The sequence below is a fragment of the Manacus vitellinus genome, unplaced genomic scaffold (genome assembly GCF_001715985.3).
Source record: "Manacus vitellinus isolate BGI_N305 unplaced genomic scaffold, ASM171598v3 scaffold_20_pilon, whole genome shotgun sequence".
Lineage (NCBI taxonomy): Eukaryota > Metazoa > Chordata > Aves > Passeriformes > Pipridae > Manacus > Manacus vitellinus.
This window is the reverse complement of record NW_021939471.1, coordinates 14134968-14160884: the sequence shown is the minus strand read 5'-3', so window position 1 is coordinate 14160884 and position 25917 is coordinate 14134968. Positions and strand designations below refer to the sequence as shown.

At 41.6% G+C, this 25917-nt stretch overlaps 1 protein-coding gene across 1 annotated transcript in view; it reads right to left on the bottom strand.

The window, feature by feature from the left end:
- Positions 1–25917, bottom strand: part of WIPF1 (WAS/WASL interacting protein family member 1) — a 56135-nt gene that overhangs the window by 13003 nt on the left and 17215 nt on the right. Inside the window, 3 exon segments of the mRNA XM_018071894.2 lie at positions 1857–1986; positions 3427–3515; positions 22260–22372. Of these exon segments, the coding sequence (XP_017927383.2) occupies positions 1857–1986; positions 3427–3477 (181 nt within the window). The 5' untranslated portion in view covers positions 3478–3515; positions 22260–22372.

Sequence of the window (25917 nt, the reverse complement as noted above, 5' to 3'; positions counted from 1 at the left end):
TACCCTCCACTTCTCCATAAGCAGAAACAGGGCAATCTCATGGAAAATAAGGAAGGAAGGAGGAAGACAGAGGGTCCTTCCTCTTGAAGGTGTGTCTGGTGATTGCTTCTGGGAACACACCTCTCATTACTAATGGTGTTGCAACATCTCTATTTATCTAAACAAAGTTTAGTAGGGAAAGAGATCCCATTTCTGATTACTTTTCTGTAGATTCAGAAATGGAAATGCAGTGACGAGATCATTAGCTGTTAATGTTTCCAATAGGCAGGAATTATTTTATCAGCTCCCCCCCCTTTCCCTTTCTCTCTTCTTTCTCTCTAATGTCAGTATTTCTGCTGTGACAACACGGAGTTGCCAAAAGTAAAATGAAAGTGTTTCCACAACTACCAGTACAGAAAAGAGCCCTATTCAGAGCATCACTGCCAAATGAGCAGGCCCACAGGTTGGGATATCTGTCGAGATCAGTTCTCAGATGATGGGCTACATGGACAAGGATCAATGGCTTCATCTCTTGGAATCTTGATTTCCAAAACTTTGGGTTGGCAATAATTTCACTGACTTTACGGTAACTAAAACTTGTGGATCAAAAGCACTTCTAAAAATCCCCCCAAGAAAAAAGGAGGAAGAGTGTATCCATGGACGCATGTTTCACATTATCCTTCTCAAGCACGTCAGCTCGGTTTGGCTCTGATTCACACAGGGTGTGAACCTCTGGAGAAATGCTGCTACTATGGTTAAGTCTTTCATCATGATTTGTTAATTCATGTAAACAAGATAATAGGCTGCATAATTTTTATCTTACTGTTTACCCCCTCCTTTAATCCCCTCCAGCTCATTACAATACCTAGAATGTGCAACTTCACATTCAGAGATAATAAGGGTTTAAAAACTGTAGCTGGCTGATTGCAGGACTGCATCTATTTTTTTAAATTATTTTTATTTGGTCATACTCCTCTTGGCATTTCCTGCTTTCCTCATCATCTTCCTAACACAATCCAGCCTTTAACTGCATGGCCAAACCTAAACTGAGGTGTACCACATTTGCTAATCAGTCTGTAGAAGTGTCTTCTCTCCTTAGGCAATAAATCCTGTTCCTCTGTCAGAGCGGGACTGTGTTCTCCTCACACTTCTCCTGTTTCTGGTCTGTCTTCCCAATATTTTTGCTTCATGGGCTTTTCCAGCCTCCTCTCAGCACCTACCAAGATGTTCTGTGAGACACAGCAGCAGCACAGATGGATGGAGACCTTGATTCCATTCATGGAAGTGGAGGCACTGCCTTGTGCCACAGTACTAGTGGGCAGGCTGGGCAACAAGGCTCAGCCAAAAAGATAACACCCCTGAGTCACTCCAGGAATGGTAAAACTGTGTGCAGAGTGACACACAGGTGGAGCTGTGGCTTGTGGCTGTGGTTCTGCTTTAAGTGGTACTGGGGCCATTAAAGAGCCAATGGTGTCATGCCAGACACACATTTATTCTTATATTGTTTATGCAAAAGTAGAGTCTGAAATTCCAATTTATTCTCTGTGCTCTCCTCAGTCCTGATGGGGGTTTTGTTTTTCTGATCTGTTGCAGCTCCTCAGCAGAACTCCTAGTAGGGCTTGCATAGTTTTCCAATATAAGCAAACAAGAAAATAAACTGCTATATGAGGATAAGCAAACAAATTAACATTCACATTTCATAAGCAGTACTTGATTTCTCAGCTGACTATTCATCCATGATGAACAGAATTTACTTTTATGCATGCCACTACTGGCACTTTATTTTACCTACAGTTCATCTGATGATAATTTTCTGCATTCAGATGTGTAGAACCATTCACACCTATAGATACTACAACATATAGAATCATACTTACTGTCTAAAATTGGGGCACTTCTGTCATTAGTAACAGTCTTCTTGAGCTTTTTTCCTTTGGTAATATCAGATAATAGAGCATTTCTCCCTGCTTGTTCTGACCTGCTTAGGGATGGCTTTTCCGTATTTGCCTGCAAAATAAAATTAAAAATGAGGAGGCAAAATAAAACTCAACTTCTAGATAAAAGTTCTGTTCAAATATGGTAGTTACTTGAGACTCCAGTTTCAGTTTGAACAGCACTGGAGTGGGTAGCATGCCATGTCTATTTTTGTGAATGATGTTAAAGGTAGTTGGCCTTGTTACTGACTCAAGGCCCCAAACACTGCTACTATTCTAACCCACACTAATCACCAGAAACTGAATACTTCCATGTGAATTCACATTCTTTAAACTCAAGATTCAGAGTTTCTGATTTTTTAAAGCCAAGGCATATCTATGGCAAATTATATACATAATCTGATTACACAAGAAAATGAGCATTCTTGAAAGTTGTAGTGAAATACAAATTCTAGATAAATCAGAAGAAAGATGGGCCTTTATCTACTATTTTAGTTTTGTTAGGAGTATTTAAAAATGGCAATCGCTACTTCCATATATAGACCTCTTCATCTAGATCAAATGAAACCTTTAGGTTTGTCTCAATGGTCCTCTCTTTTCAGTTTATGTTTTGTTGACACAGTTTTTCAAGGAATAACAAAAAACCCCCAAACCATACACATACATGCACGTACATATGCACATATATATGCCTCTTATAGGAAATAGTGGTTTCTGAAAAACTTTCCAGCTTATCAGATCAGTGTTACAGAGATTTCCTGAAAGGTAGAGAGAGTTGCCATGGAGGGACCAAGCAGAGAGTCATACTTGGGGTGGAAAATGAGAGAAAGACTCTTCAGAGGTGTAGCCCATTCTATCCGTGTAACCAGCTCAGGGTTTGCTCTGAAAATATCTGAGTACTTTAAAACAGCATTTCAAGAAGCCTTTTTCTTCTTGTCAGTGAGATGACTGACTGTTGGACAGGCAAACATAGCACAAGATCTATTTCAGCTTAGGCTTAAAATTAAATCAGGTCCAATGTAGTTTCACCCACTGTGTCAGCAGTGGATCCTGTGCTCTGATACCCCAAGTTGGCTGAGGGAGCTGTGCTAGCTAAGAACTATCCTTACCAAATTTAAACAATAGGATTGATTTTTTCCAGCTCAGGTCATGTAAGTACTAGAGTAGCAGGTGGGAGTACATGTTTGGAGAAAGTTAAGGGGATACCAAGACTTCAATCTCCCTGACTTAGACAAGCTGTTGTCTCCCCACCAGATCAAACCACCAGTGTGGGAGGGAGAGAAGGATGGAGAATCAGAGTAGACAGCAACATCCATATGAGCACTGGAAAGGAGTGAAAGTGATGGTCTTTCTCACAGGATCAATAATCAACCAAAACCAAAATGTTGGAGAGCTTTCCCCAAATGTCAAGATACCCTCATCCACACCTCCCTATCTCTGGACATCCTATTCAATGTGACAAGCAGCAGTAGAGAACAGTGCATATGGTACATTTACCTCCCGTAAAACTTACCAAGGCTAGTGTTGGGGGTGGAGGGGGAGCTGGAGGGGGAGGCACAGGCATGGTGGAAGGCTGAGCTCTGTCTGCTCTTGCTAAGAAACCTGCACAGCAAAACACAAACACACAAAACTCAAAGGTTAACACATCTTAATAAATAAAGTTCTACTCACCTAAAAAACATCCTTGCAGCTAATAGGTTTATCTTTTATATTTTCTAAGTCTAAATAATATATAAAAAGCACTTCATATTTAATTGTATGGAAACCAGCTGCATCTTTAAAGAGGGGCTCCCAACATAAGCCCCATTGCCATATAAACTCATAGACATACACATCCAGTTTTGCACACTTACAAAATCCATGCAATGCAAACAATGCAGTAACAAAATTGTACTCTTTTAATCCAACAATCTTCTTCCTATGGAAGTGCTTCAGGATAGTTCCATAGCTACATCATCAACCCTTGCTTCAAGAAGATATCATACTTTAAGATCCTACTCAGAAAGTCAGATGCTGACCTGTTAAATCCCTTCAGTTGCTAAAAGATTCACACATATGCTGTTATGGGTAGGGTGGAACAGCAGAACTCTAGGACATACTCATGCTTCTTCCTTTCTCCCTGCTTGCTCTGAAGATTCCATGCTCCATCATCACATCTGAATGCACTTTCCTCCTCCTCAGAGGCAGCACACACAGTCATGCTATGTGCATTTTCCCTGAGGAGGAAGAGCAAGTAGGCAGCCTGGCCTCTCAGCTGCAGGCTGCTGGAAAGGGAAAAGCCTGACTGCTAAAGCTCAGCCTTTCACTATATTCGCTACTGGAGACCAGGCTCCCACTTTTCCACACTCCAACCAAAACTTTCAACCTAAGACAATCCTAGGAGGGTCACATCTGGGATGCAGAACTTCATTGAAACAAAAATACAAAACAACAAAAAAAAGAAAGGCCAAGTGTCAAAGACTTTTTAAGTCACAAGGTCTTTTTGTGGCATTTTGGCACCCAGCTCGCTGGAACTGTACCTGTTGGGGCTTTTCTAATGGTGCTGTGGCATTTCAGCATGTGCTTTACTCTTTCACCTGAGCTTTCACCTTCTGCTGGCCCATCCACCTGAGCCAGCTTCAGTTACAATGATTTGCCACCATTTATATAACGTTTGCACACAACAGGTAAACACAGTGGGAATAGGAATACGGGTTATTCTCCAGACAACCCCAGGCTGACAGCTGAAGTCCTCAGGGCAGTTATTTACAGGAATACACAGCTTTTACTTTTTTAAGTAACTTATGTGGTTTTTTATGAAACCAGGGGGAAGTGTAACAGCATAGTATCTGTCAAATCAACATCATGCTAGGTACAGTACCCTTTACAGTTTAAATGAACATTAGGAAAAATTGCTGAATGAAACAAAATGGCATTTGCAGTGAGGGTTTGAGGTGAGTCATGACCTACAGTGTCTCTAATGGCTCCAACATGATCTGTGATGTGTGTGACAGAAAAAAATGGTACAGAAAGTACAGATTTATCTCATCAGATGTTCATGCTCCAAAAGAATTAGAATACAGCTACAACCCCCCCCCAAAAAAAAAAAAAAATTGCTGACCTACCTTCCTCAGAAGAAAGCTTTTCTGAAATAAGACTTTAATAGATTTTGTGTAAAATCTTTAGAGAGGAAAGGGCTTGGAAAGGAGTCAGACTCATCACCCCTAGCTCTGGCTGAATATCTAGAAAAACCATGGAGTTTGAAGTGGCACGAGGCACTAGTACTGTCTCTAGTGTTTGCAGGTTTTCTTCTCCCATACTGCAGAAACTGTTTCTCTTTCCGGTTACTGCAAAAGAGTGAGCAGAGCAGAGGGGAAGCTGGCCCATGGACAGACTGACTGACAAAGAGGAAACTGTGTGAAGCCAAGCCTACACACTGTGCAAATGCACGCATTCGCAAAGTCCTGCAAACAGACCAGCCTGCTCTCGTCACTCCTCTGGTGCATTACTGAGCATCTTAGGGCTTTTCCAGAGAAACAAGTTTCACATTCAGAGGATCTGCTTGAATTCAGTTATATTCCTATCTTCTGCATTTCTAGCTCTCAGTTGTTACATAAGACTCTGCACAAAGCCCGATCCTTTCCTGATCTTCACATTCTAAATCCAATATTTGAAATCTGAAGCCTATTAAAAGCACCAAGACTAATGCTGCTTTGTTCTTCAGCTTCCTGTTTAAAAAAATAGTCAACAGGAAAATTATTTCTTACAGCAGACCACAACCATCCTGTTTCTTAACACAGTCTTTTCACAGTTGCAGTTGTCTCTAGCTTAACTGTGCCATGAGGGTATTTCACCAAGCTTTTAACTACTTCAACTGATTAAAAAGAGAAAGTCTGCTCTCTGCACTGCTTTGCTAAGAGGCCAAAGCAGTGTGGATAATGTACTGGGTCTCCTTGGCACGCCATGTGTCACAGGAAGGTTTCTGGAACAGGCAGAATACAGCTTGGTTTGATATCAGACTTTTAAATGAATCCCTTAAGGCAGCTCAGACCTGAATGCAGCAAGTGAGCCAGGTGGTCTACGAAGCACTTTCTGTAAAATACCATAACTTGTTTACCTCCCTGTCAGTTAAGAGATTGCTTCCTGCATGCTTGGGCTGCTCTGCTCTACTTCTATGTCCTTTTAACTTGTTTTAGATCAGCTCCTTAAGGAATTGGTGGGGATAGAGGGGAAGAAAGGTGATGCTTGAAGCCTGAGTTCTCTAAGGGGAAGCCACTACCCACAGACACATCCAGCTTCTCCAAAATCCTCCCTGTGCAGACGATTTGCAAGGAGGTAATGGGGAGAAAGGCACTAGGCATTCCCTCCTTCCCTATCCCATCTTACATGTACCCAAAGTCACTAGCTGCACAGTAGCTAGTAATTCTGATACTGAAGGGCTTTTTCAACAGAATTGAAGTGAAAATTAGGTACACACAGCTGCACAATGGTGAGCTTAGCATTTAGCTACTGCTGAACAAGCCCTGTGGCCCTCAAAGGTAGGCTGGAAAATGGCATTTTGGAAGCACAGGACAAGCTTCTATAATAAGACAAACTCAGGCAGAACTGGATTGAAGTTTAATGCAAGCATCCTGCAGGGTTGTTTACTCATGATGTTCTAGAGCACACACTTCCTTTAGGGGCCATCAGAAAAGAGAACACATGCTTTGACTCAGAAACCTGCATGCCCATGCAAAAATGTATACTGCATACACTTACAGAGCCAGTAAAACACCCCATATTGTCAAATTTTAGTTTAAAACCAAAGTTAAAACACCACTCTAACTTTTGTCACTCTGACTCTGCTTCTGCTGATAAAAAAGAATTTCAGAAACTCAAGCTGAAACTTCACAGAAAGAAACGGCACCTCTGTCTTTGAAGCTCCAACTCACCCTTTCTTGTTTGGTTAGATTCTGTACAATCTAATTTTTTGTCTGACTTATTGTAAGCAAAAAAAAAAAAAAAGGCCCTTTGGATTTTAAAATTCTATCACTATAAGCCTGTAGGAAGAATAATAACGTTCTGAAGAGATGCAGTGACCTGCTGACTTGCCCCCACAGCACAGGGGGATGAGAAACACCTCTTGGGCTGCAGAACCAAAGCAGCTGAGTCAGCACAATGCTGAACTTGAATTCTGCAGCTGCTTTGTTCATCACTAATTCCCAGGAGCATGGAGATGTCCTAAGATGTTAAGTGTAACTGCAATTAGAGGAAAGCTTTGGTTACTGTCCTGCGCTTCAGCAATACACTCAGATCATTATTTGCTCTTGGTCAGCGGGAAAGAGCTGAACTTAAGAAATGGACATTATGTTCGATTGTTAACAGCTGACACTATAAAATACCTGAAATAGTAACTGATTCACCCAATAATAAATTTTACCCACCAAATCTGTTAACAACCAAGTTGATTATAACACTCGGTGTTGCAGGGTGTTAAAAAGGAACCAGTTGCAAAAGACTGAAGGTGTATTGATACTTGAAAACCCAGGATACGTGTCCTAGCATATTTTCTAGGTCGCAATGTAAGCCACCACTGCTTTTAAGAGCTGCATGTTAATGTTATGTCTAGATGAGCACCGGTGGTGCAGCAGAAAGGATTCCAGTAACTAACCCGCACACGTACACTGCAGCATCGGCCACGGAGCCCCAAACACAAAGGTCTGTATTGTCAGCAAGACAGAAGGATTTCCACAGCTGGCAGCAGCGGCAGCAGCTGCTCTCCCGCTGCGCAGGAGGCGCCAGCAGCACCGTGCACACGGCCGGTTCCTCCGAGAGCCAGCCCCGGTCGCCCTGGGCTCTGCTATCGCCGTGAGCAGGCACCCACCGCTTCCCCGCACCCGCTCTGCACCGCCCCGGACACAGCCCCGGGGCCGGGGCAGCCTCCCTGCACACCCTTCTCGAGAGGGCTGTGCACAGAGCCCGCCTCTGCTGCCTTTGGAGAAAGCCAGCCCAGCCGCCGGCAAACGAGATGCTCCAAAGCTGCCTAAGTAAAGAATACCTGCATAAGAAAGCTCTCATTTTTGCAAACTACCAGGCACACCCGGCAGTCGCTATCAGGAACGATATAAAAATATTGTGATATGCAATATATAATGATAAAAACTAATTTCATTTAAAAACTAAAATAGACGAGAGAGAAAGCATACATTGCATACTGCAAAGAGCCCCTTGCTCCACAGAGTAATATATGAAGAGCAATGAGCAAAACTGTCACTACACTGAATTACATGAAACAGAAATTCTGGGTATTTCAGATTTAATTTGTTATTTCAGAAATTATTTTAGGAGCATTACAAATGCTAAAAAGGAATGTGACCTTTAATGTGGGATGGAGAGTTTGAACAATTAGACTGCAAGTGCACAGTTTGCATCTGGTCAGCCATTACGAGCTGCTTGAAGGCCCTCCCTCTTAAACATATTGAGTCAGAGGCAGACAGACAGCTCACTGTGGTTAATCATTTCCTGCATGATTAATTTCCATGCAAAAAAAGAGGAAGGAACAAACAACTGTAGAAATAAAATAGAATTGATAAATTTAAGGGGAAAAAACCCTGAAATTGCCAATTAAAATGCGGATTGCTCCTCTATGCAAAGGACTCGACTTCTAAACTAGTGTTGATTTGGTTCTTTCAAAATGCATCACTTTCTCCTAATGAAAGAAGGGAAAATTTTTTTTAAAAGTCTGAATTTGAGACAGTTGGGCTACATTACCAAGTACTTTAGTAAGGTAGCTCTCAAAACAAAAAGGACAACTAACTGTAAACACATTACAAAGTGGTTGGAAAACCACTTAAAATCAGTTTTTATACAGACCATGATATTTTTTCATGAGTCTTTTTAACAGAGTACAGAGCTATTAAAGCTTTTTGATAAAAAATGTTACAGTGATGTCATGAAATTTGAGCCACCCTGCTCCCACTTTACTGTGCAGACCCAAGTCATTAGTAAGTCTCTATGTCCCACATTCCACCACCATATTCTCCCAAGGCCAGAGGGGCTGCCTGCACTAAGAGTCAGTGCAGGAGTGCAGCATGGTGTGAATGAGAACTTCAGAGGTTTCTGAAGGTGCTCCTCCCATGCAACACCATGCCTGTAAATCCCACTTGAAAAAGCCAGGTACTTCTTTTCTTTTTACTAACGTTTCTAAATATAGAGCAACCCATAAATAAATATACAGGTAGATGATTTTAAGCCCCTAAAGAGTTCAGCAAGGGCACTAAACTGAATTCAGTAGAGCATGAAGCTACTTGAATATACTGAAGAGGAACTCCCTTGCGAGGTGAAAAAAAGAATATTTAGAAGACTCCCTGGCCTCACTCACTCACTAGAGGAGTGAAAAGCCTGTCAGACACTTAAGTAACCTGATGCTAGTTTTATTTGAGACACAGGGAATTGCTGTATAAGAACCCTATAGTCACAGGGAGAGCCTGGATTTTCATTCTCCTAACTTGAAGCTGAGGAGGTCTGAAAGAAGAAAAGTGTCGCCTAAAATGTTATTATCAGTATTTTTGGATACTTTAACACCACTGACTGGTCTTTTAAGGATGGTTTCTGGGTGAAACAACAATCCTTCTGGTGCAGAGATAACAAGGCTTTGTGGCCTGAGAAAGGACATTTAAAAGGGTGTGAGAATGCAGACTGTCCTATCCTGTCTGGAGGAAGCTGTGATAGCGAAACTTTTCACCCTTAAAACCACTTGCAGGGAACTGGACAGCCAAAAGGGAGACCCACAGAGGAGAAGTGACTTTGGATATCTGAGACCCAGGGAAATTCTGGGGAGCTGCCGCTGCCAGAGAGAGGAAGCCTACTTTACTGGGGACTTTTCACGTTTCAAAGAAACTCTCTGCAGTACATGAAATGAGTGGTTTGAGTATTACTTTCCACCAGACTGAAATGCCAACCCTTACACAAAATACCAGGGCAGAGTAGGTGCACCAGTGATGGAAAGCTCTTGCCTAGACCCTGAGCCAGAGCTTCCTATCTCTTTCCACAAACTGCCATCGGAGGGGTGATGGATGATAGGCTTTATTCACAGGCAGGTGTATAAAGTGGATGAGGTCTCTGTGGCCCCAAAATAGGATTTGGCCCAAGCTGGAGGATCTCCCATGGGGAACTGCACCTTTACAAACTCGGCAGTGATCGTCTGGGGGATGCAACACCATCCTGCTGCAGATAGGGATCAAAAAGGAGAGAAGAGGAAAGCAAGAGCCTAGAGGTCTCTGGTAGAAGTGCATAGGGTAGTTCTTGGAGAAGAAAGAGACGTAAAGCCCCTATTACAGTGAGCATTTTTTCAGCCCTACTGAGGCTGCAGAGAGATGATATATTTCTTGTTTTGGTTTGGACATACCCTTTTTAATAAATTGCAGAGTTCTTTTACCTCTTACAACAGTGTGACTGAGCTATGTGAAGGTGCTGGGGAGTTAGTGATGAGCAGTAAAGATAAATAACAACAATAGGAAACAAAGGACATGACTAGTTAGGAAAAAAAGTGTGAGGATGCTGTGAGGTGCTTTCACCTCTTTGTGCATCTTATCCCAGGCACCTACAGAATCTCCACCTCCCTCCACATCCCTCATGCTCACCTCCCACATCCCAGAGCATCCGGCCAAGAGCAGTGATCCTTCAGGCAGCACTGTTTGCATCTCACACTGGGCAATTCCTCAGAGACCTAAAACCCCATGAACACTATCAATCTACTTCTTACCATCATAGGAATACAGTAATAAAGCAGGTTAATGTGGGGTATCAGTGACAAGTGAGCCAACAGACCACTGAGCAAGCACATGATTGCTGGGTGCCAAGCAGTAGTAGCTAGCTGCACCTATGGCCCATGGCTACCTGCATCCAGCAAACCTCATCTGTCAAATGCAATCAAGAGTTATATGGCAAAAATCCAGTGGTGCTGCCTCCGTGGAAAGTTACAGCTAAGAAATAGGCCACTATAGTGTCAGAATGTTGTTTTAATCCAAGTACTTTAAAAATATTTTTCTTGTCAGTGACATATTTTTCAAGATATGCAGAGGATCATAGGCAATGGCTAGCTTTGGAGAACTTCCCCTAGTCACCAATATAGTCCCTATGTGGAAGAAACAGCAAAGCTTTTGGATAGTTTAAGTGTTTGGATGTTGACTTGAGAAAAGCTGATAACGTAAGAGCAAATACACTATAGCAGAAAGTATCTGACTCATTGAAAACAGAAATTGCTTCCGTCCAATCCACACTCCTATAATTTCTTTCAGCCAGTGCTTTCAGAGGAAATGTAGAAAAATATTCCTGTCTGCTCAGACTCCGAGAGTCATCTCACATCCCCTGCCACAATGACCTGGCCCTGGGAAGCAGGACCTCAGCCCTACAAATGACACTTGGAGCAAAGCCCCTGCACCAGGCACAACAGAAGGGAATCTCCACAATGTTTTAAAACTGGCACATGTGAGTCATTCCTCAGAAGGAGGCCAGGGCCAAATCCAGCAGAGAAATATACAGTTACTGTTCTCAGGACAGGAGGACACATCTTGAGACAGTGCAATGTCCTACAGTTCTCCCCCCCCCCCTCCTTCATGTCAAAAAAAGAAGAGCCCTTTCTAGGACCAACCACATTGCAAAAAGCCCTATGGCAAAAGGCTTCACCCTCTCTCCCAGGCAGAAGTGATGGTTAAGGACTGAGCTGTTTGTGCCTGGGCTCTTTTTCAGCTGCCCAGAGTAGAGTTGCAGCACTCCACCATCCACAGATCTAGTCAAGCCGAGTGTTTGAAACAACACACAAGGCTGTGTTATCCCAGGCACACTGCCCAATGCAGCCAACAAGGATTCATCCAGGCTGGAGGCAACCTCAGCATGCAGACCTAAAGAAAGCGACATTTGACTCCTGGTACTGTGGAGAAGCCACGGGGACAATATACTTTGGGCAATAAGGACCCAGTGTCTCTCTCCAGCTTATTCCCTTGTCTGTTAGTCCTTGTGAACATTTTGTGTTCACAAAATACTGTTCCTAACACGTAGTCCAAGAGCTTTTCTCCAATGGGGCTGCTTTTTCCAGTGTCTCATTGCTGTAGTAGTGATCACTCAGTGTCATGTGGCTGTTCAGCACTGCATAGCTTTCTCCCCAAAACCTGAGCTGTTTTAAGCTCTAGGAGCTGTTGGTAGGGTGAACAGGCTAGTTCAGAAATTCAGGATTTCTGAGTATTGGCTCCAGCTTATTCAGTCCTAAATCAGAACAAAAATAATTGCATGAAGTTGGAAGAAGTCCTTAAGAACAGGACTTTTTCTACCAGCTTATCCCCTCAACACAGCACTGCTCATCCCTCTAACCAGATGGGGTCATTCATGGCCTGGCGGTGGCAGGCAACCCACAGAGAGAGGCAGGAAGGGATGTTTCCCACAACCCACACCTGGTGACCAAGAGGTGGAAAGGCATAGCCTGGCCCTTGGAATCCCCAGCTTGTTACTATGGGAAAACAACTTTTGTTCGCACTATCATACCAGCCTTTTGCCTTTCCATCTATTAATCCACTTTTATTTTTAGGATGTTACAGCTCTGACCAATTGTTTGCTTTGTGTAACATGAAAGCAATTCTGCTATTTGAATCAAATTGACAGAAATCTGGAGGATTTTTTTCCCTTCTCTCCACTGTTTTGTGGCATAACAGGCCAAAAGCACTAGATATCAGTCTGATTTTTTTTTTCCCGGACACTTGAGCTGTTGCAACTTTCAGTCAGCTCAGAAAGAAGTCAAAAAAGGAATCAAATAGGGAGAGCAAGTCCTGGGATTTTGCTGGTGGACTTCTGCCCACAGTGGGTGTGCTGCAGTCCCCTTTGCATCAGTAGTTATAAGAAGAGGGGCTTCTCTCTGCAAATCCTGAGGCTGGGATGAAAAGAGCCTGTTTGGACCCACAGGTTACATCGTGGGAGCTCTGAGACACCCCACACCACATCCTCTCCATGCCCTGGGCACTAAATTAATAATGCTAATTAAAAATGACCTGCGCAACGCCATTGCTGAAGCTGTGTCTTCTTTCACCTTTGTCTTACCAACAAGATGACACGGAGCTGTAGTTGAAAACATTTTGCTATAATGAATACTTACAGAAAAGGATCAAGAATCTCCAACACTGTCAGATTATTTTACTTCTCAGTAGGTGTAGGTTTAGAATTGAATTGGCTTCAGCATTCAAATAGGCTTTTTTAACATAAAGCATTTTCTTCATCACAATCAACTAAGTCTTACTAACCATGCAGCAAACTGTGACTAGTCTACTAAGGGCAGCATCTATAAAATAATATTAAAATAGCAACTGCCTCTGAAGGGGAAATCTGAGGCATATAAGGGTCAGACATGTGGAATGAATTTAAAGCACTGTTTTCCAATCCCTGCCTCTTATAAATATTGTGATATTCCTATTAAAATGTTGAAAAACTACAGTGTACAGAGATTAGTTCAGATTTCACATCAAAAGCCCAAACAAAAAGTTAAGAGGCCTGGGCAGTCAGCAGGGAAAGAGCAACTATATAAGCAAAGTGCATTAGTTTTTACAGCCCAGGTGTTGACATAAATTAGAGCAACTTGAATATCTGTCATTAGAAGAGCAATCTAAGACTGATCTGCCCAGAGTGTAGGAAAAATAAAACAAAACCCAGCCTCAGATCTGCATAATGTAAGGGAGCTTGCTTTGCCAAAGACAGTGGAGAAAAACAAACACCACCTCAGAGCCAGGTTACTGTCAATAAAAACCTCAGTTCAGTGCAGCAAGCCCCATAAATAAGTTTTGTGAGAAACAGGCAACCAAGACTGGTAAAGATTTTAATTAAAAAGAAAAAAGTCTAATTTTCCATTCTAAAAGTTAATTTTGAATGATTTGAGACTGTGAAGTGCTGAGACTACAAACCTCCACTAAACAGGGTGGAGATGGAGTTTGATTTTACTCTTATTAGAGTTCATGGAAAGGCTCAGGACAGTTTTCAGAGGAGGCTGGATGAGAGCCACCGTACCTTCTGACTTTGCTGAAAGCATCTGAATTGAGATCAGACTTAGAGATTAAGAAGAGTGCATCCCATGAAATCCCTTTTGATCTCTGCTGTACAGGGATTTGCACTGTAGCTCGAGGTTAGTCATTAAACCAGATCATTTGTGAGGCACTGAATCCTATTTGCACATAAGTAATGAATTTGAGAAGTGTCACTGTCAGCAAACAAGGCTGGCCTTGGCTCCCACAACGCCATCCTTTGGATGCCAAAGGCTGGTGGAGCAAGGACCACAGCCATAGTCTGCACAGTGATGCCATGACTTGTGTTCAGCACTGCTGGTATCTTGCTTCATGAACCTAGGGAGAGCATCCAGCAAGGTATACTTTCATCTGTCTCAACGGACCATGACCTACTGAAAAACTCCCCATAAATTACCCTCTGTGCCCTGCTCACAGACCACAAACTGAACAGAAACTCACGTCGCATCTTACAAACTGACTAGATACTAAATGAAGACTCATTCTGCATATGACTTGTACCCCCTGTGTTCACAAACCTTCTCTGACCTCCAGTCCAAAAAGCTATAAAACAGCATTTGATCTGCCATTTGAATGCTTATTTCAGTAACGTGGCCAGGAAAGCTTAAGTTCTTTGTAAACTCTGCTGGGTTGCTACAAAACAGTTACTTTTTTATAATTCACATTCCTAAAAGAATTAATCCAAGTTTGTAAATAAAGCAATTGAAAATTTTCAGTTTTCTGAGGCATAAATGAAGATACACAAGATACACCATTACTTTGCACACTTAGGAATTTTTAGTATTTACTATGATTGGTATTTTATCTTAGATCCCCTTCTCTGAATGCAGCTACAAAATGAAACTCTCTCTCTTACAAATTTTATATGACTAGCTTACAGTAATTAAATATTAGTATAGCTTTCAACCCCCCAAAACACTGATGTATGTGACCCTGGGCAGTGCATGCTGGGCATCTGCACTCACAGGCACTTGGACAACAAAGAGACCATTTGCACAAGCACTCAAAGAAACTCACAGCATCCGTTCTTACTTGCTTGGAAGAGAGCTTCTGCCCTCTGAGGTTTGGCCTGCTCTGTAGCTCATACTGTGTCTCAGAAAGCTTTCAGATGGGCTGCTATGGTTTCAGTAATTATTTTTAAAGGTTCTCAGCAATATAAAAACAAATCTGTGGAAGAGTCTTTAAAATCACAGGATGGAAATAATAAGTGGGAGGGAAAAGAGGAGGCAAAAGTAATCTGAAACAAAAAGAGTGCTTGCTTGAGTAAACAACCCATCCCCAAACTCTGGGACTTCAATCTCCCTTTCTTTACATTGGAGCCAACCTTAGCTCACCCCAAACTACTCAGATACCATGGCCAAAAGTTGACCATCTGCTCTAAAGGGTATACAAAACTTTAGAAACTGCATCCAAAGCAATTAAAAACCCCAACCAAAACCCAAGGTTAAGGATAAGAGATTAATTTTAATCTTAAATATCTTACCATACATATTTTGGTTTGAAATGGATTAATTTAAAAACAACAAAGAAAAGCAATAATATTACTGAAAACACATTACTGCACACGTGAAATTACATGATCATCTAATATCCTGGCAGTACTGGCAAATGATGTCTTGTTCTAATCAATATTAAAAACAAGTCCAAAATGTTATGTTCCTGCACCACCAGATTATTTGCCTGGTTGGAATTCAACAGTAAACTTCTCCTGCAACTTACTTCAGAGATATACATAGAGGAAGCAATACATTATTTCTACTAAAAATTGTCTAATAAGACAACTCAAAAACTATCTTTAGATGGCTTTTACAAAACTAACAGACCAGATAACCATTAAGTAACCACTGAGTAAAGTAGACTAAAAGTTGCCATTATCTCTATATTGTTTGGTTCTTTGTATCATACAAAATCTACTAAATCTGATCATCATTTTCTCTATTTTAAAAAACATAGATTTTATAACATACCCATATTAATTGTGTCAGAGCCACCACTTTTATTACTACAGCAAGATAAGCTTAATTTTAAAATTCTAATTTTTTTCATAAAAGTAAAAAAAAAAAAAAAGTATCAGCTGTCCTTAGCTGATAGGAACTGCTTTGACTTCACTCCAGACCTTTCTTAGGTCTCTTCTACCAGAGGAACATATAATCCAAAAGTTGTAATAGGAATCTATACAATAAATGATGAGGGCAGCCAGTGGAAGCTCTAGGGCTAAAGCAGACTGCCAGCAGGGAAGAGAAAGACTTGTCATTTGCTTCTGCAATACTGAACTACTGAATCCATCACAAGCCTTATTCTGAGCTGACCAGAACTTCCCTGCCTCCAACAGCAGTCACTGGACAAAACAAACTGCTACCTAATGGAAATATGTTCAGAAACCCTGCAGAGGACCTCCTGTTCTAGACTCGCTTCTTGGGAAGAGCAGCTTCAGAGCAAATTAATAGTTTGTTGACTGCCCTGCAGGAGGTCACCTCCAAGCCAGGGGCTCGTGGAACCGGTGGACTGGTTTTTAGAGACGCCCCCAGGCAAGGAGCCTGACGCCCTGGTGGCTGCTACTTCAAACTCTCATTCACAGCTGGAGCAGTGGAAGGACAAACCTGAAATTCCTCTTCCTCTGCTTCAATTTAGTTTGGCTCTTTGTGAAGCATTCAAAAATCTAACCCACAGTGCATTGAATACTTCTCCACATGTAATAGGAGAGACCTCAGCCTTCAGTATCTGAAGGCATGTGTGCAAATCACTGGCAATATTCATGTGCTGTTCCTATCACCGGCAATTTCCACTTGGTCCAATCTGGAAAACATCCTGAGTAACACGAGGGTGAATTTTTCTGTTAAGTATTTCCAACACTGCCTTTTGGCAAGAAAAAAATGTCAAAAGTCACTTGGAAAAGAAAGGCACAGCTAAGAGATGTTTCAATTATTTCATAAATAAACTGCCAAAATGCAAAGAGCAAAATCCAGGCAATAATAATATTCTTCATATTTATACTTCATTTATTCTTCATATTAGAAGCCAAGCAGAGATCAAAATACTGACCAATCACAATTATATTTTGTTTCATTTACTAGAGTAGAGCTACAACAACAATTCAACTCAAAATAGCTTTGTAAAGCCCTTTTTATATAAATAATTTCATCTACTTTTGCAGCAGGACTTGATATTTATGCAACATAATATTTATGAAATATAGGTGAGATAAAATTGAATCAGAGGGTTCAGATTATCCATCTGGGCCTTTAGCTGAAGACTCAAGCATTGATAATGGGACCATGAAATTTCCACATATACATGTGAGGACACAGTCCACACATGCAGCAGATGATGCCAACTGAAACACAGTAAGGGCAACACAGTTAAGTTGTCCGTACCTCATCTAAGGTTTTCATTGTCCAGCTGAAGGTCCTATAAGTTAACATAGCTTCTGAAGATTTCATTTATGAAGTACACTTATCTACTTGTTTTGGCAGTTATCTAATAGATGGCAAGGTCCAAGTTCTGTTTTGCATCAGTCTGTGGTTCTTTCAAACTCAAAGCAACTCTAATGTTACATGAAAGACAGAATCTAGATTCCCTGATCTACCTGGAGAAGCACAAAAATTTGTATGAGTTTAATAATGTGAGATTTGGGGAAAAAAATAGAGTGGGAAAATAATTTTATGACCTGACAAAGTTTGAGACATAAGAGATTTCTATCTTAATCAGGAATTAAAAAACAAACCAAACATTCTGTTGGTGGAAGTCCAAATTTCAGCAGATCCTATATTCCTCTTCAAGTATTCTAAATTTCTTTTAAAAGTTCACTTTAGAATTTTCTAATTTATAAAATATAAATTTTGTACCAAATTCTCCTTTGATCTCAGGCAAAAAAAGGTTTTGATAGGTTTTGATAAACTGATAAACTGATAGTATTAATTAGAACATATTTTCAATAAAAATGTCCCAAGAAACTATAACTACAATCAATAACTTTGACACTCAAACTAAATTTTCTAACTTAGGCATCTAAATCCAATTGCTAGATGCTTATGTTTTCTCAGCTTCCTTAAGGTATCGACATGGTGCTGCCAACCTGGCACAGGGGTCTCTTACGGACTCCTGATGTCCTGATTATCCCTGGTCCTGGGAGGGACATGGGGCAAGTCAGTGCTACTAGAGCTAAGACAGGGAGGACCCAGATGCAGACAAGCCAGGGGGCCCACAGTCCTGTAAAGGGCTCTAGTTTAAAGCACGGCACAAATCAAACAAAAAGCAACCAAGGACACCAAACTGAAAACGCCCTTCTGCTTTCCTCCGCATCTCCGATTACAGAAGTTTTTGCTCCAATTTATTTCTCTTTGGAAACAACTTTTTACAGCTGCACATGGCAAGTACTTAGCTAGTGAGCAAAGAAGATGGAAAGAATGATTATTAATGGATTCTGCCAAAAAATAGGGCAAAGTCTTTCACAGCTTAGGACAAGAACTAGTCGATCTTCCCCTAAGTGAAGAGGAGGGATATCTTGTGCTGCCTTCCTGAGAAGGAAAACAGCACAGCCACATTGCCTACTGCAGCAACCCAGGCTGGAAACATACAGCACCCTTCCACTTTCTACTTGTGAAGCTGGTTGAGTCAACACACACTAAACCAGAACGTTTGCCCAAGTAAAAACCAAGCAGTTCCATTTGGTTATCTGCATTTTATTTTAAATATTTATATCTCTAATTGTTTTCTATGACTTTTGACAACCAGTTGTTTCCATGCAGCAAGTGTAGTCAAAGGCAGTGTGCCATGTGGGTGCCAGTCCTGCAGGGCATTGGTCTACCAGAGTGCCCAGGTCAGTGCAGAGACATCCCATATGAGGTCATATCTAGCTGACTGTATAGGTCAGACCCAGGTGGACGTGCTAGGCAGGTGAATATGCCAGGAGGGACAAATCAACATCTTGCCTGAACTCGGCAGGAGCCACAAGCCATTGCTTGAGGAGAGACAAGCTGCCCCAGACAGCTGCTCTGGGATCCACAGCGGCTCCTGCTCTTGCCAGGTTTTTGGAAGTGGTGCCCAGCCAGCATTGCACCTTCATGTTAGCTGGCAGCTCTGAGGCAGCCTGCCACACAGGCCGTGCAGGACCTCACTGGGAGCCCAGGAAGCAGCTGGGTTTGGAGGTTATTTGCCTCTATTCAAGACAGTGGGTCTGAGCTCCTGCTAGTATTCCAAATGCAGCTTTTTGCATAAAAAGTAATAGTTTGTTGTAGTTCAAGCTAAAAAAAAAATTTTGTATGGCATACCACTGCCATGAAAAAACATACCCACAAAACCAAAAGCAGCCACATACCATCATTCAACACTTGCATTTCCTCTTTAGAACATTCAACATGTCCTCTTACTCAGGAGAGTCCTCCACAGGACTGCTCAAATTTGTCCTTGCTAATGCCAGTCTACCAGAAGCTCAGAGAAGAAAACAAATTAATCACAGCAGGCTGGAGTACTCAGTGCAGGTGCCCTGAAACAGCAGGTATTGGAGGGTGGCAACTAATTTCCCCTTTAATTTATTTGTAATAGGAGTGGCTGTCACAGTTGTTAAGCCCTAGCTAAAGTTAGCATCACATCTGCCAAATCCTATAAATACGGCCAAAACCCTGACCAGAATGACTGAATTATTTGGTTAGCTTGCATGGGCAAAACTAGACTGGGTTTATTTTCAGAAAATTTGAAGGCTAAGTTTAGCATATGGCAGACTGAAATAAGACTCCCAACATCTCTGCTTTCAAAACCAGAATTTGTAATTAAATGGAGAGTTAAGAGCTACTTAAAATCTGAGGCCACAGGCTTCCAGATAAAAAGAAAACTTTTTCCAAACTCAGAGAGCTGTAATATCTGGATCAAACCCACAGCTGCAAGGAAGCTTTATATTGATTTATTGGGTCATAAGATGTTATTACTCTCATGAAGTCTACTTTCTCTCTTAAACTGCAGGCCTAATGACTGGCCAAGGCCCCCGTGAACAGGTAGACTCCCAGAAGGCCAGATTACAGGGGGTGCCAGTCTGGGCACCATCACAGAGTCAAAAAGCTCCGCTTCACAGAAGGGGTACAGTGGCACCAGGGCTGCATGAACTCCGCAGACTAACACTTCTTTAGGTGAGCCCTGACCCATCAGAACTTGATATTAGGAAATGCTGTTCAATGCAGACCAAGCTGGTTTTGCACAGCCAGCATGAATTTGAAGTTTGCCATTAGTACCAGAGATTTGAGATCTGTGTTAAAAATGAGCACTTTGCCACAACTGTTCACCTGAGACAGCAGCAGGTCCTGCCTTTTCAGGTCTCCCTCTTATGCCAGGATCAGACGTGGTTGTTACGTGCCAGCTGCTAACAGTAACTCAATACTTTCCCACAGTGCTGAGTATAATGCACTCATTTTACCTGTTCACTCTCAAATTAAAAGAGCAAAATCTTCTCAGGAAACTCAGGAACAGAATTTTACCTTCCCTCCCTGAAAAGTGGAGTATGGAGTATACTGTACTGTACATAAGGAAATGTTAATTTTAAAGGCAATAACTATTCAGCATTCATCAATAACCAGAAAAATTCAGTCATGTCAACAAGGAGACTGAAATACTGAACAAAAGACAGCAGGGCTGGAAGAAGGCATCTACTCTTCCACTGAGTCACTATGGCAGGGATTTATCTCTTTTCTCTCTAAAAATCTCCACTGATGGAAACTCTGCAATATCCCTCAGTCATCTACCTCATTAGCATAACAGCAAATAAAGCTTTTCCCAGTACTTAATTTAGACCTCCTTTGCTGTGATTTCATTTACTATTTCTCATTAGAAGAATTTATTCCTTTCCTCTTCATGGTTATTTGAAAACTGTTTACATGTCCCTTTGATCTTCTCCTCTTTAGGCTAAGCAATCATATTTCTTTCAGTCTTTCTTCAAAGGTTGTATTTGTGCTGTCTGTCATCATTACTGTGTTCATAGGACATTCCATACTCCCATATCACATGTGAAATGGGTGAGGGTGACATAATTCACCATCTTTATCTCAGTATTGCATTGTAAGCATCCAATTTACTAATTTGAAATAAAATACAAATTTTTTTGCAGCATCCAATTTACTAATTTGAAATAAAATATAAACATCAATTTAAAAATACTGATATTTTCCCTATCTGCATGTCTCCCTCCTTTAAACAGGCCATCCTTTCCTATCACTGATGTCCAAACAGGTATGTTTGACTACTGATCACTCAGTAGTACCCTCTTTTTTGGTCCTGTGGAAATAACTCTTCAAAAAATAGTCTTTGCACCAATCCTCATCTGGTAGCAGTCCATCCTGCCTGGTAAGAGTTGTGGATCCACGAATGAAGCGAAACATTTCTGTTCCTAGGGCTAACTCTTCCCTCTCACATCTCTCAAGCCTGGCACCCAGATTTCTTCAGACTGTAGTTTCCAAAGCAAGTGCACTGCTGAAACTACACCAAAACATCAACCCACATGGACCAGGTATAGTCCTTATCAAGGAGGAACCCTGAATGGTTTTGTACTCATGTCTACATTGCAGGCACCTCGGGAACCCTCCCAGCATCAGTTTCTACCTGGTCCACTAATCACAAAGAAGCCACAGTTGGGGCTTACAACACAGGGCCCAGATAGAAAATAATACTTGATCAACTGGACTACACCAGCTCTAGGTCGGCATGTTGCGGCCTTTCTACAGCACATACTTTCGGATGAACCTTCTGCTTCAGTGAAAAAAACCCATAAACTTACTGTTATTTCTTTCTTTCTTATTAACTATATGTCTCAGTGAACCTTTTCATACTATTACTGTTCATTAGCACCACACCATAAACATTGTAGGCTTCACTGTGCAGTTTTCAAGTGTAATGCCATCTGCTCTAAGTCACGACAACTACACATTACAGTGCTTGGTCATATAATACCTTAGGTCTCCTGACCTACTTGCCAAGTGTTAAATCCCTTCACTGTTAGCCTTGTGCTACTGGAATGAAAAAAACCCAACAAACCAACCTGCTGCACATGTTAAAAGCTTGTGGATTTGGCATAAAATTTGATGTAACCTAAGGCACCTAACTGTCCTTAGGAAAGGTGTGCCACATCACAGAATGCCCGTAAACTGGTACTGCCATTAATCCCGCGCTGGAGAAGAATGACTCCTATATTGTCACGCTGCAATCTAAGACATGAGATGGCTCTACACCTTCCAACTCTTACAGGCCAGGAATGCCACACACCAGAGATGCTTCCCTGTGCTGCTGCTCACACCATGACTTCTACCCACTCCCATCCCTCTCGGTGCAAATCCCACAGGTTCTGTACCTGGTCACCAGCAGGAGAGATGTCTTCATAGAATAGGAGGCCTGGTCAATTCATCCAGAATACACTTCCTGAAGTTAATTCAATTGCAAAAACATTTCCCAGGTTGCACACTCCTGCAAGGAAGAAAAGAACTATTAATTGTGAACCATTTGGGATCACAGAGCCTGGGTACATATCTCCTATGTATTTGCTTGCATAAATTGAAATTCTGCATGAGAAACTGGCAGCACGTGAAGAAGAGCCCCTCTCCTTCTAAAGAGGAATTAGAACAGGAAAACACACTGGCTGTGCTCTCCATATCAGTCCCTGAAGCCAAAGAATCCAACTTGATCTCAAAGAAATTTAAGATAATTCCCCAACTTCAGCATAGCATAGTAAAAGCCAATATAAATGGTGGAGGGAAAACAGAAAAGCATAAAAACCTCGTAGACAGACATGATGGTAAGACTGAACAGAATTATCCACTACTACAGTTGCTCCTCATAAGAGACATGGTTTGATGACTAGCTTTGTAATAAGGAGGTTTCTATAGTTTAAGCTAGAGAAAAATGCAGGCAAAAGCTGAAAAAAAATCAATTAAACAAAAGTAAAATTAACCTCCTTCAATGTCTAGATGCTTTTAACAGCTAATTACAGAAATGACTTGCAGAACTTGCATTCATGTGTGGGAGCAAGGAAGGTAGAGGGAACAGCTAGCAAGGTGTGACAAAAATGTGCTGCAAATAATATCCCAGCAAAAGATACACTTGTCCATTTGATATATTTAGCATTAGAACAAAAAAAAAGTCTTTAACAATGCAGTAATTTTAAAATAAAATATAAGAACAGTAACCATTCAGCATTTTACAGATTTACTTCTATTTAGAAACCAGTCTCAAGACTCCAGCTCTCACTGCCATGAAATCTTTGCATACACTATGTGGTGAAATGAAACGTGCTATAAACTCTCTGAAGCTGGCTCATGCAGTTCAGGTTTGCATTAGGTGGTGTTGCACATCTTAACTCCTACTTCTTCCCTTGCAGAGAGTAGAATACCGTGGATGTGGATCCAAGGGCACAGTGGACACAAGATCAACAGAGTAATGCAGACGAGTAGTTTTTGGGGAGCAAAACTGGCCAGTGACTAAGATGGCATTGAGTGATTTATTCTGTTTATTTGCAGAATTAAGGATTCTTTAATGTTGCTTTCATCTAACTGAAGTTCTCTCAAATCTAAAAACTTCTACACTAACACTGGCCAAGGGAAAGAAACGAACATAAACAATTAAAAAAAAAATCCAGAAAAATGAATTTTTCTTCCATAGATGCTATGAATGCACACAAACATGCACACAGTCTCTCTTCCTTCTGAAGTTCAACAGAAGAGCAGTATTTTTTTTCCTGAGCACAGAATTTGTCTCCATCTGGTTCCATTTTTTACTATTTTCTTTTTTGGTTTCCTTTTCTCTAATTCCAATGCATATTTATTTCATTTTGTTTAGTCTGTGCTCTTTATTCCCTTTCCTCTTTTTGCAGATTTCCTTTTTAATTTGTTAGAGGAAGAAACATTCTTTCCCTGGTTTTCATAATACAAGCTGGTGGAAAGAGCCCATTCAGAAATCCTCCCTCTTCAACAACCACTCCTGCTCTTTCAATCCTGGTTGCCTGTGTTCACTCCTGGTAGCAGAGTAGAAGTGTTAGGTTTATTTATTTAGGAAAGTGTGTTGGTTTATTTTGTAATTCAATTTCAAATGGCTGGCACAAGCCTCTGCGTGGAGGCTCAAATATATTGTTTACGAGCCATTATATTTAGCTTAAACCAACTCCTAATCTATTTGAGATGAGCCACTCTAAGACAGGATTAGACTGAAATGAAAATGTCTGCAGTGGGATTTTACTAAATTGCTTTTAAATCACATTCCTAGTTAAACAGTGCTCTGGTGAAGGCTATAACCCCTAATACATCAGAAAGGCTGATTTGGGGCAGAACTTTGGCTCTCTGAAAACTTGCTGGTTTTACAGAAGCAGGGGAGCCCAGCTAAGGCCAAAGCCTTCTCTGTGCGTAAAACCTCAAAGCTTGAAACATGAGAGCAAGCTCTTAAGGCTGAGCCACAGATCTGTTAACTGCCCAGAAACAGAGCCCTGTCATTCCCAGAAACAGAGCCCCGCCATTCCCATCTCGCCCAGACCCTCAGTGCCGCGCAGCAGGGCCAGATGCAGCATCCACTTCCATGCCCGGGAGGAGGCGAGTACTTCCCTGCTTGGGCAGCCTGGTCTGTCTGGAGCCACTGCATCCATCTTATGCAGATGTTTCTACACTGAGAACAGGATGAACGCGCTGGGTGGGATGAGGAGGCTGAGAGAGCTGTGCAGCTTGGTCTGGTTTTCTACATAATCAGGGAAATGTTCTTAAAAATATTTGGGAAGAAGTATGGGCAGTTTTAGGAACACTCTCCTGACAGTCATATATCTGATTTTAACTTCTGTCATGCCCTTGTTACAGCACTGTCATCCCCAGCAGCTGCATTTCATGCTAGACTGCTGCCACTGCCACTGTACAAGCCTCTCTGCCTCACAGGTTGTGACATTGCCCAGTGAGCAGGGGGGAGGCACTTGCCACCACCGCCTGAGCCCTATGCGGCTGTCACCTCCTCTTCCCCCCATGCTCTCCCAGCACCATGCAGGCCCTGTGCTGGGATTTAATTTGTTCATATTCTCTGCAGTATTACTACTATATTCTACATTTTATCATCATTAAGGTTGCTTTCTTTGTAACTTTCATTCCAACTTTGCATTTAAGATTTATAATTAAACACAATCCCCTAGTAATTTAAAAGTAAGAATTATATTTTTGCATAGGAGTACAGAACATACATCCCATTAAACAGTCTCCCTCTGAGAGCTCCCAAGTTGTCCAGAACCAACCAAGTGCCATTTTATTCCAGATACAGTGTGTTCCCAATCAAAATCCTTCAGCACAGAAAAGTTGTGATGGAATTCCTCAACAGAAATCACCAGGAATGAGAGAAAACCTTAACAAGAGACTACACGAGTAAAATCAAAGAGAACAGCTACTTGGTACAGCCAAAACAAACAAAGTGAAGTTTTCACTACAGTCAATGGTTTTAACCTGTGCTTGGAAAAGCACTTTCTGGTATTTATTCACTGAATACTTCTATTAAAAATTCAGACCTTTTACTTATTATATGAAAGTCTTAACAAGACAGAGAAGATTTCATTCACACGTCTAACGTGACTCAGGTCCACATTGCTGTTGTACTGCAAGACAGGCTGCTCCAAGCTTCTCACAAACCAAGCTAACTCACAGATGAGCTTCCTATTTTTGCCCTGTACCACTCTGCTCTGAAAGCCCACGTTGTTTACTACCTGCTAACGCAACTGCCATATGGACCACTCCTTATCCACTGCCACCAAAAGTCAGTGAAAATACACATGCAGAACCCCTGTAGGATAGTTAAAGAGATGTTTTAAGAGGACTAACCTGTGCTATTTGAATCCGTTGGAGGTCACCCAATTCTGAACTTCCTCAGCAGCTTCGGTCTTGTTTCCTGTAGCGTGGCATGTGACAACACACTTCCTCACTGCACCTTGCTAGACTCACTTTGCTGATGTTTTAAAATCAGATGAAACAACTAAGTGTCCCTAACAGCATGTTTAA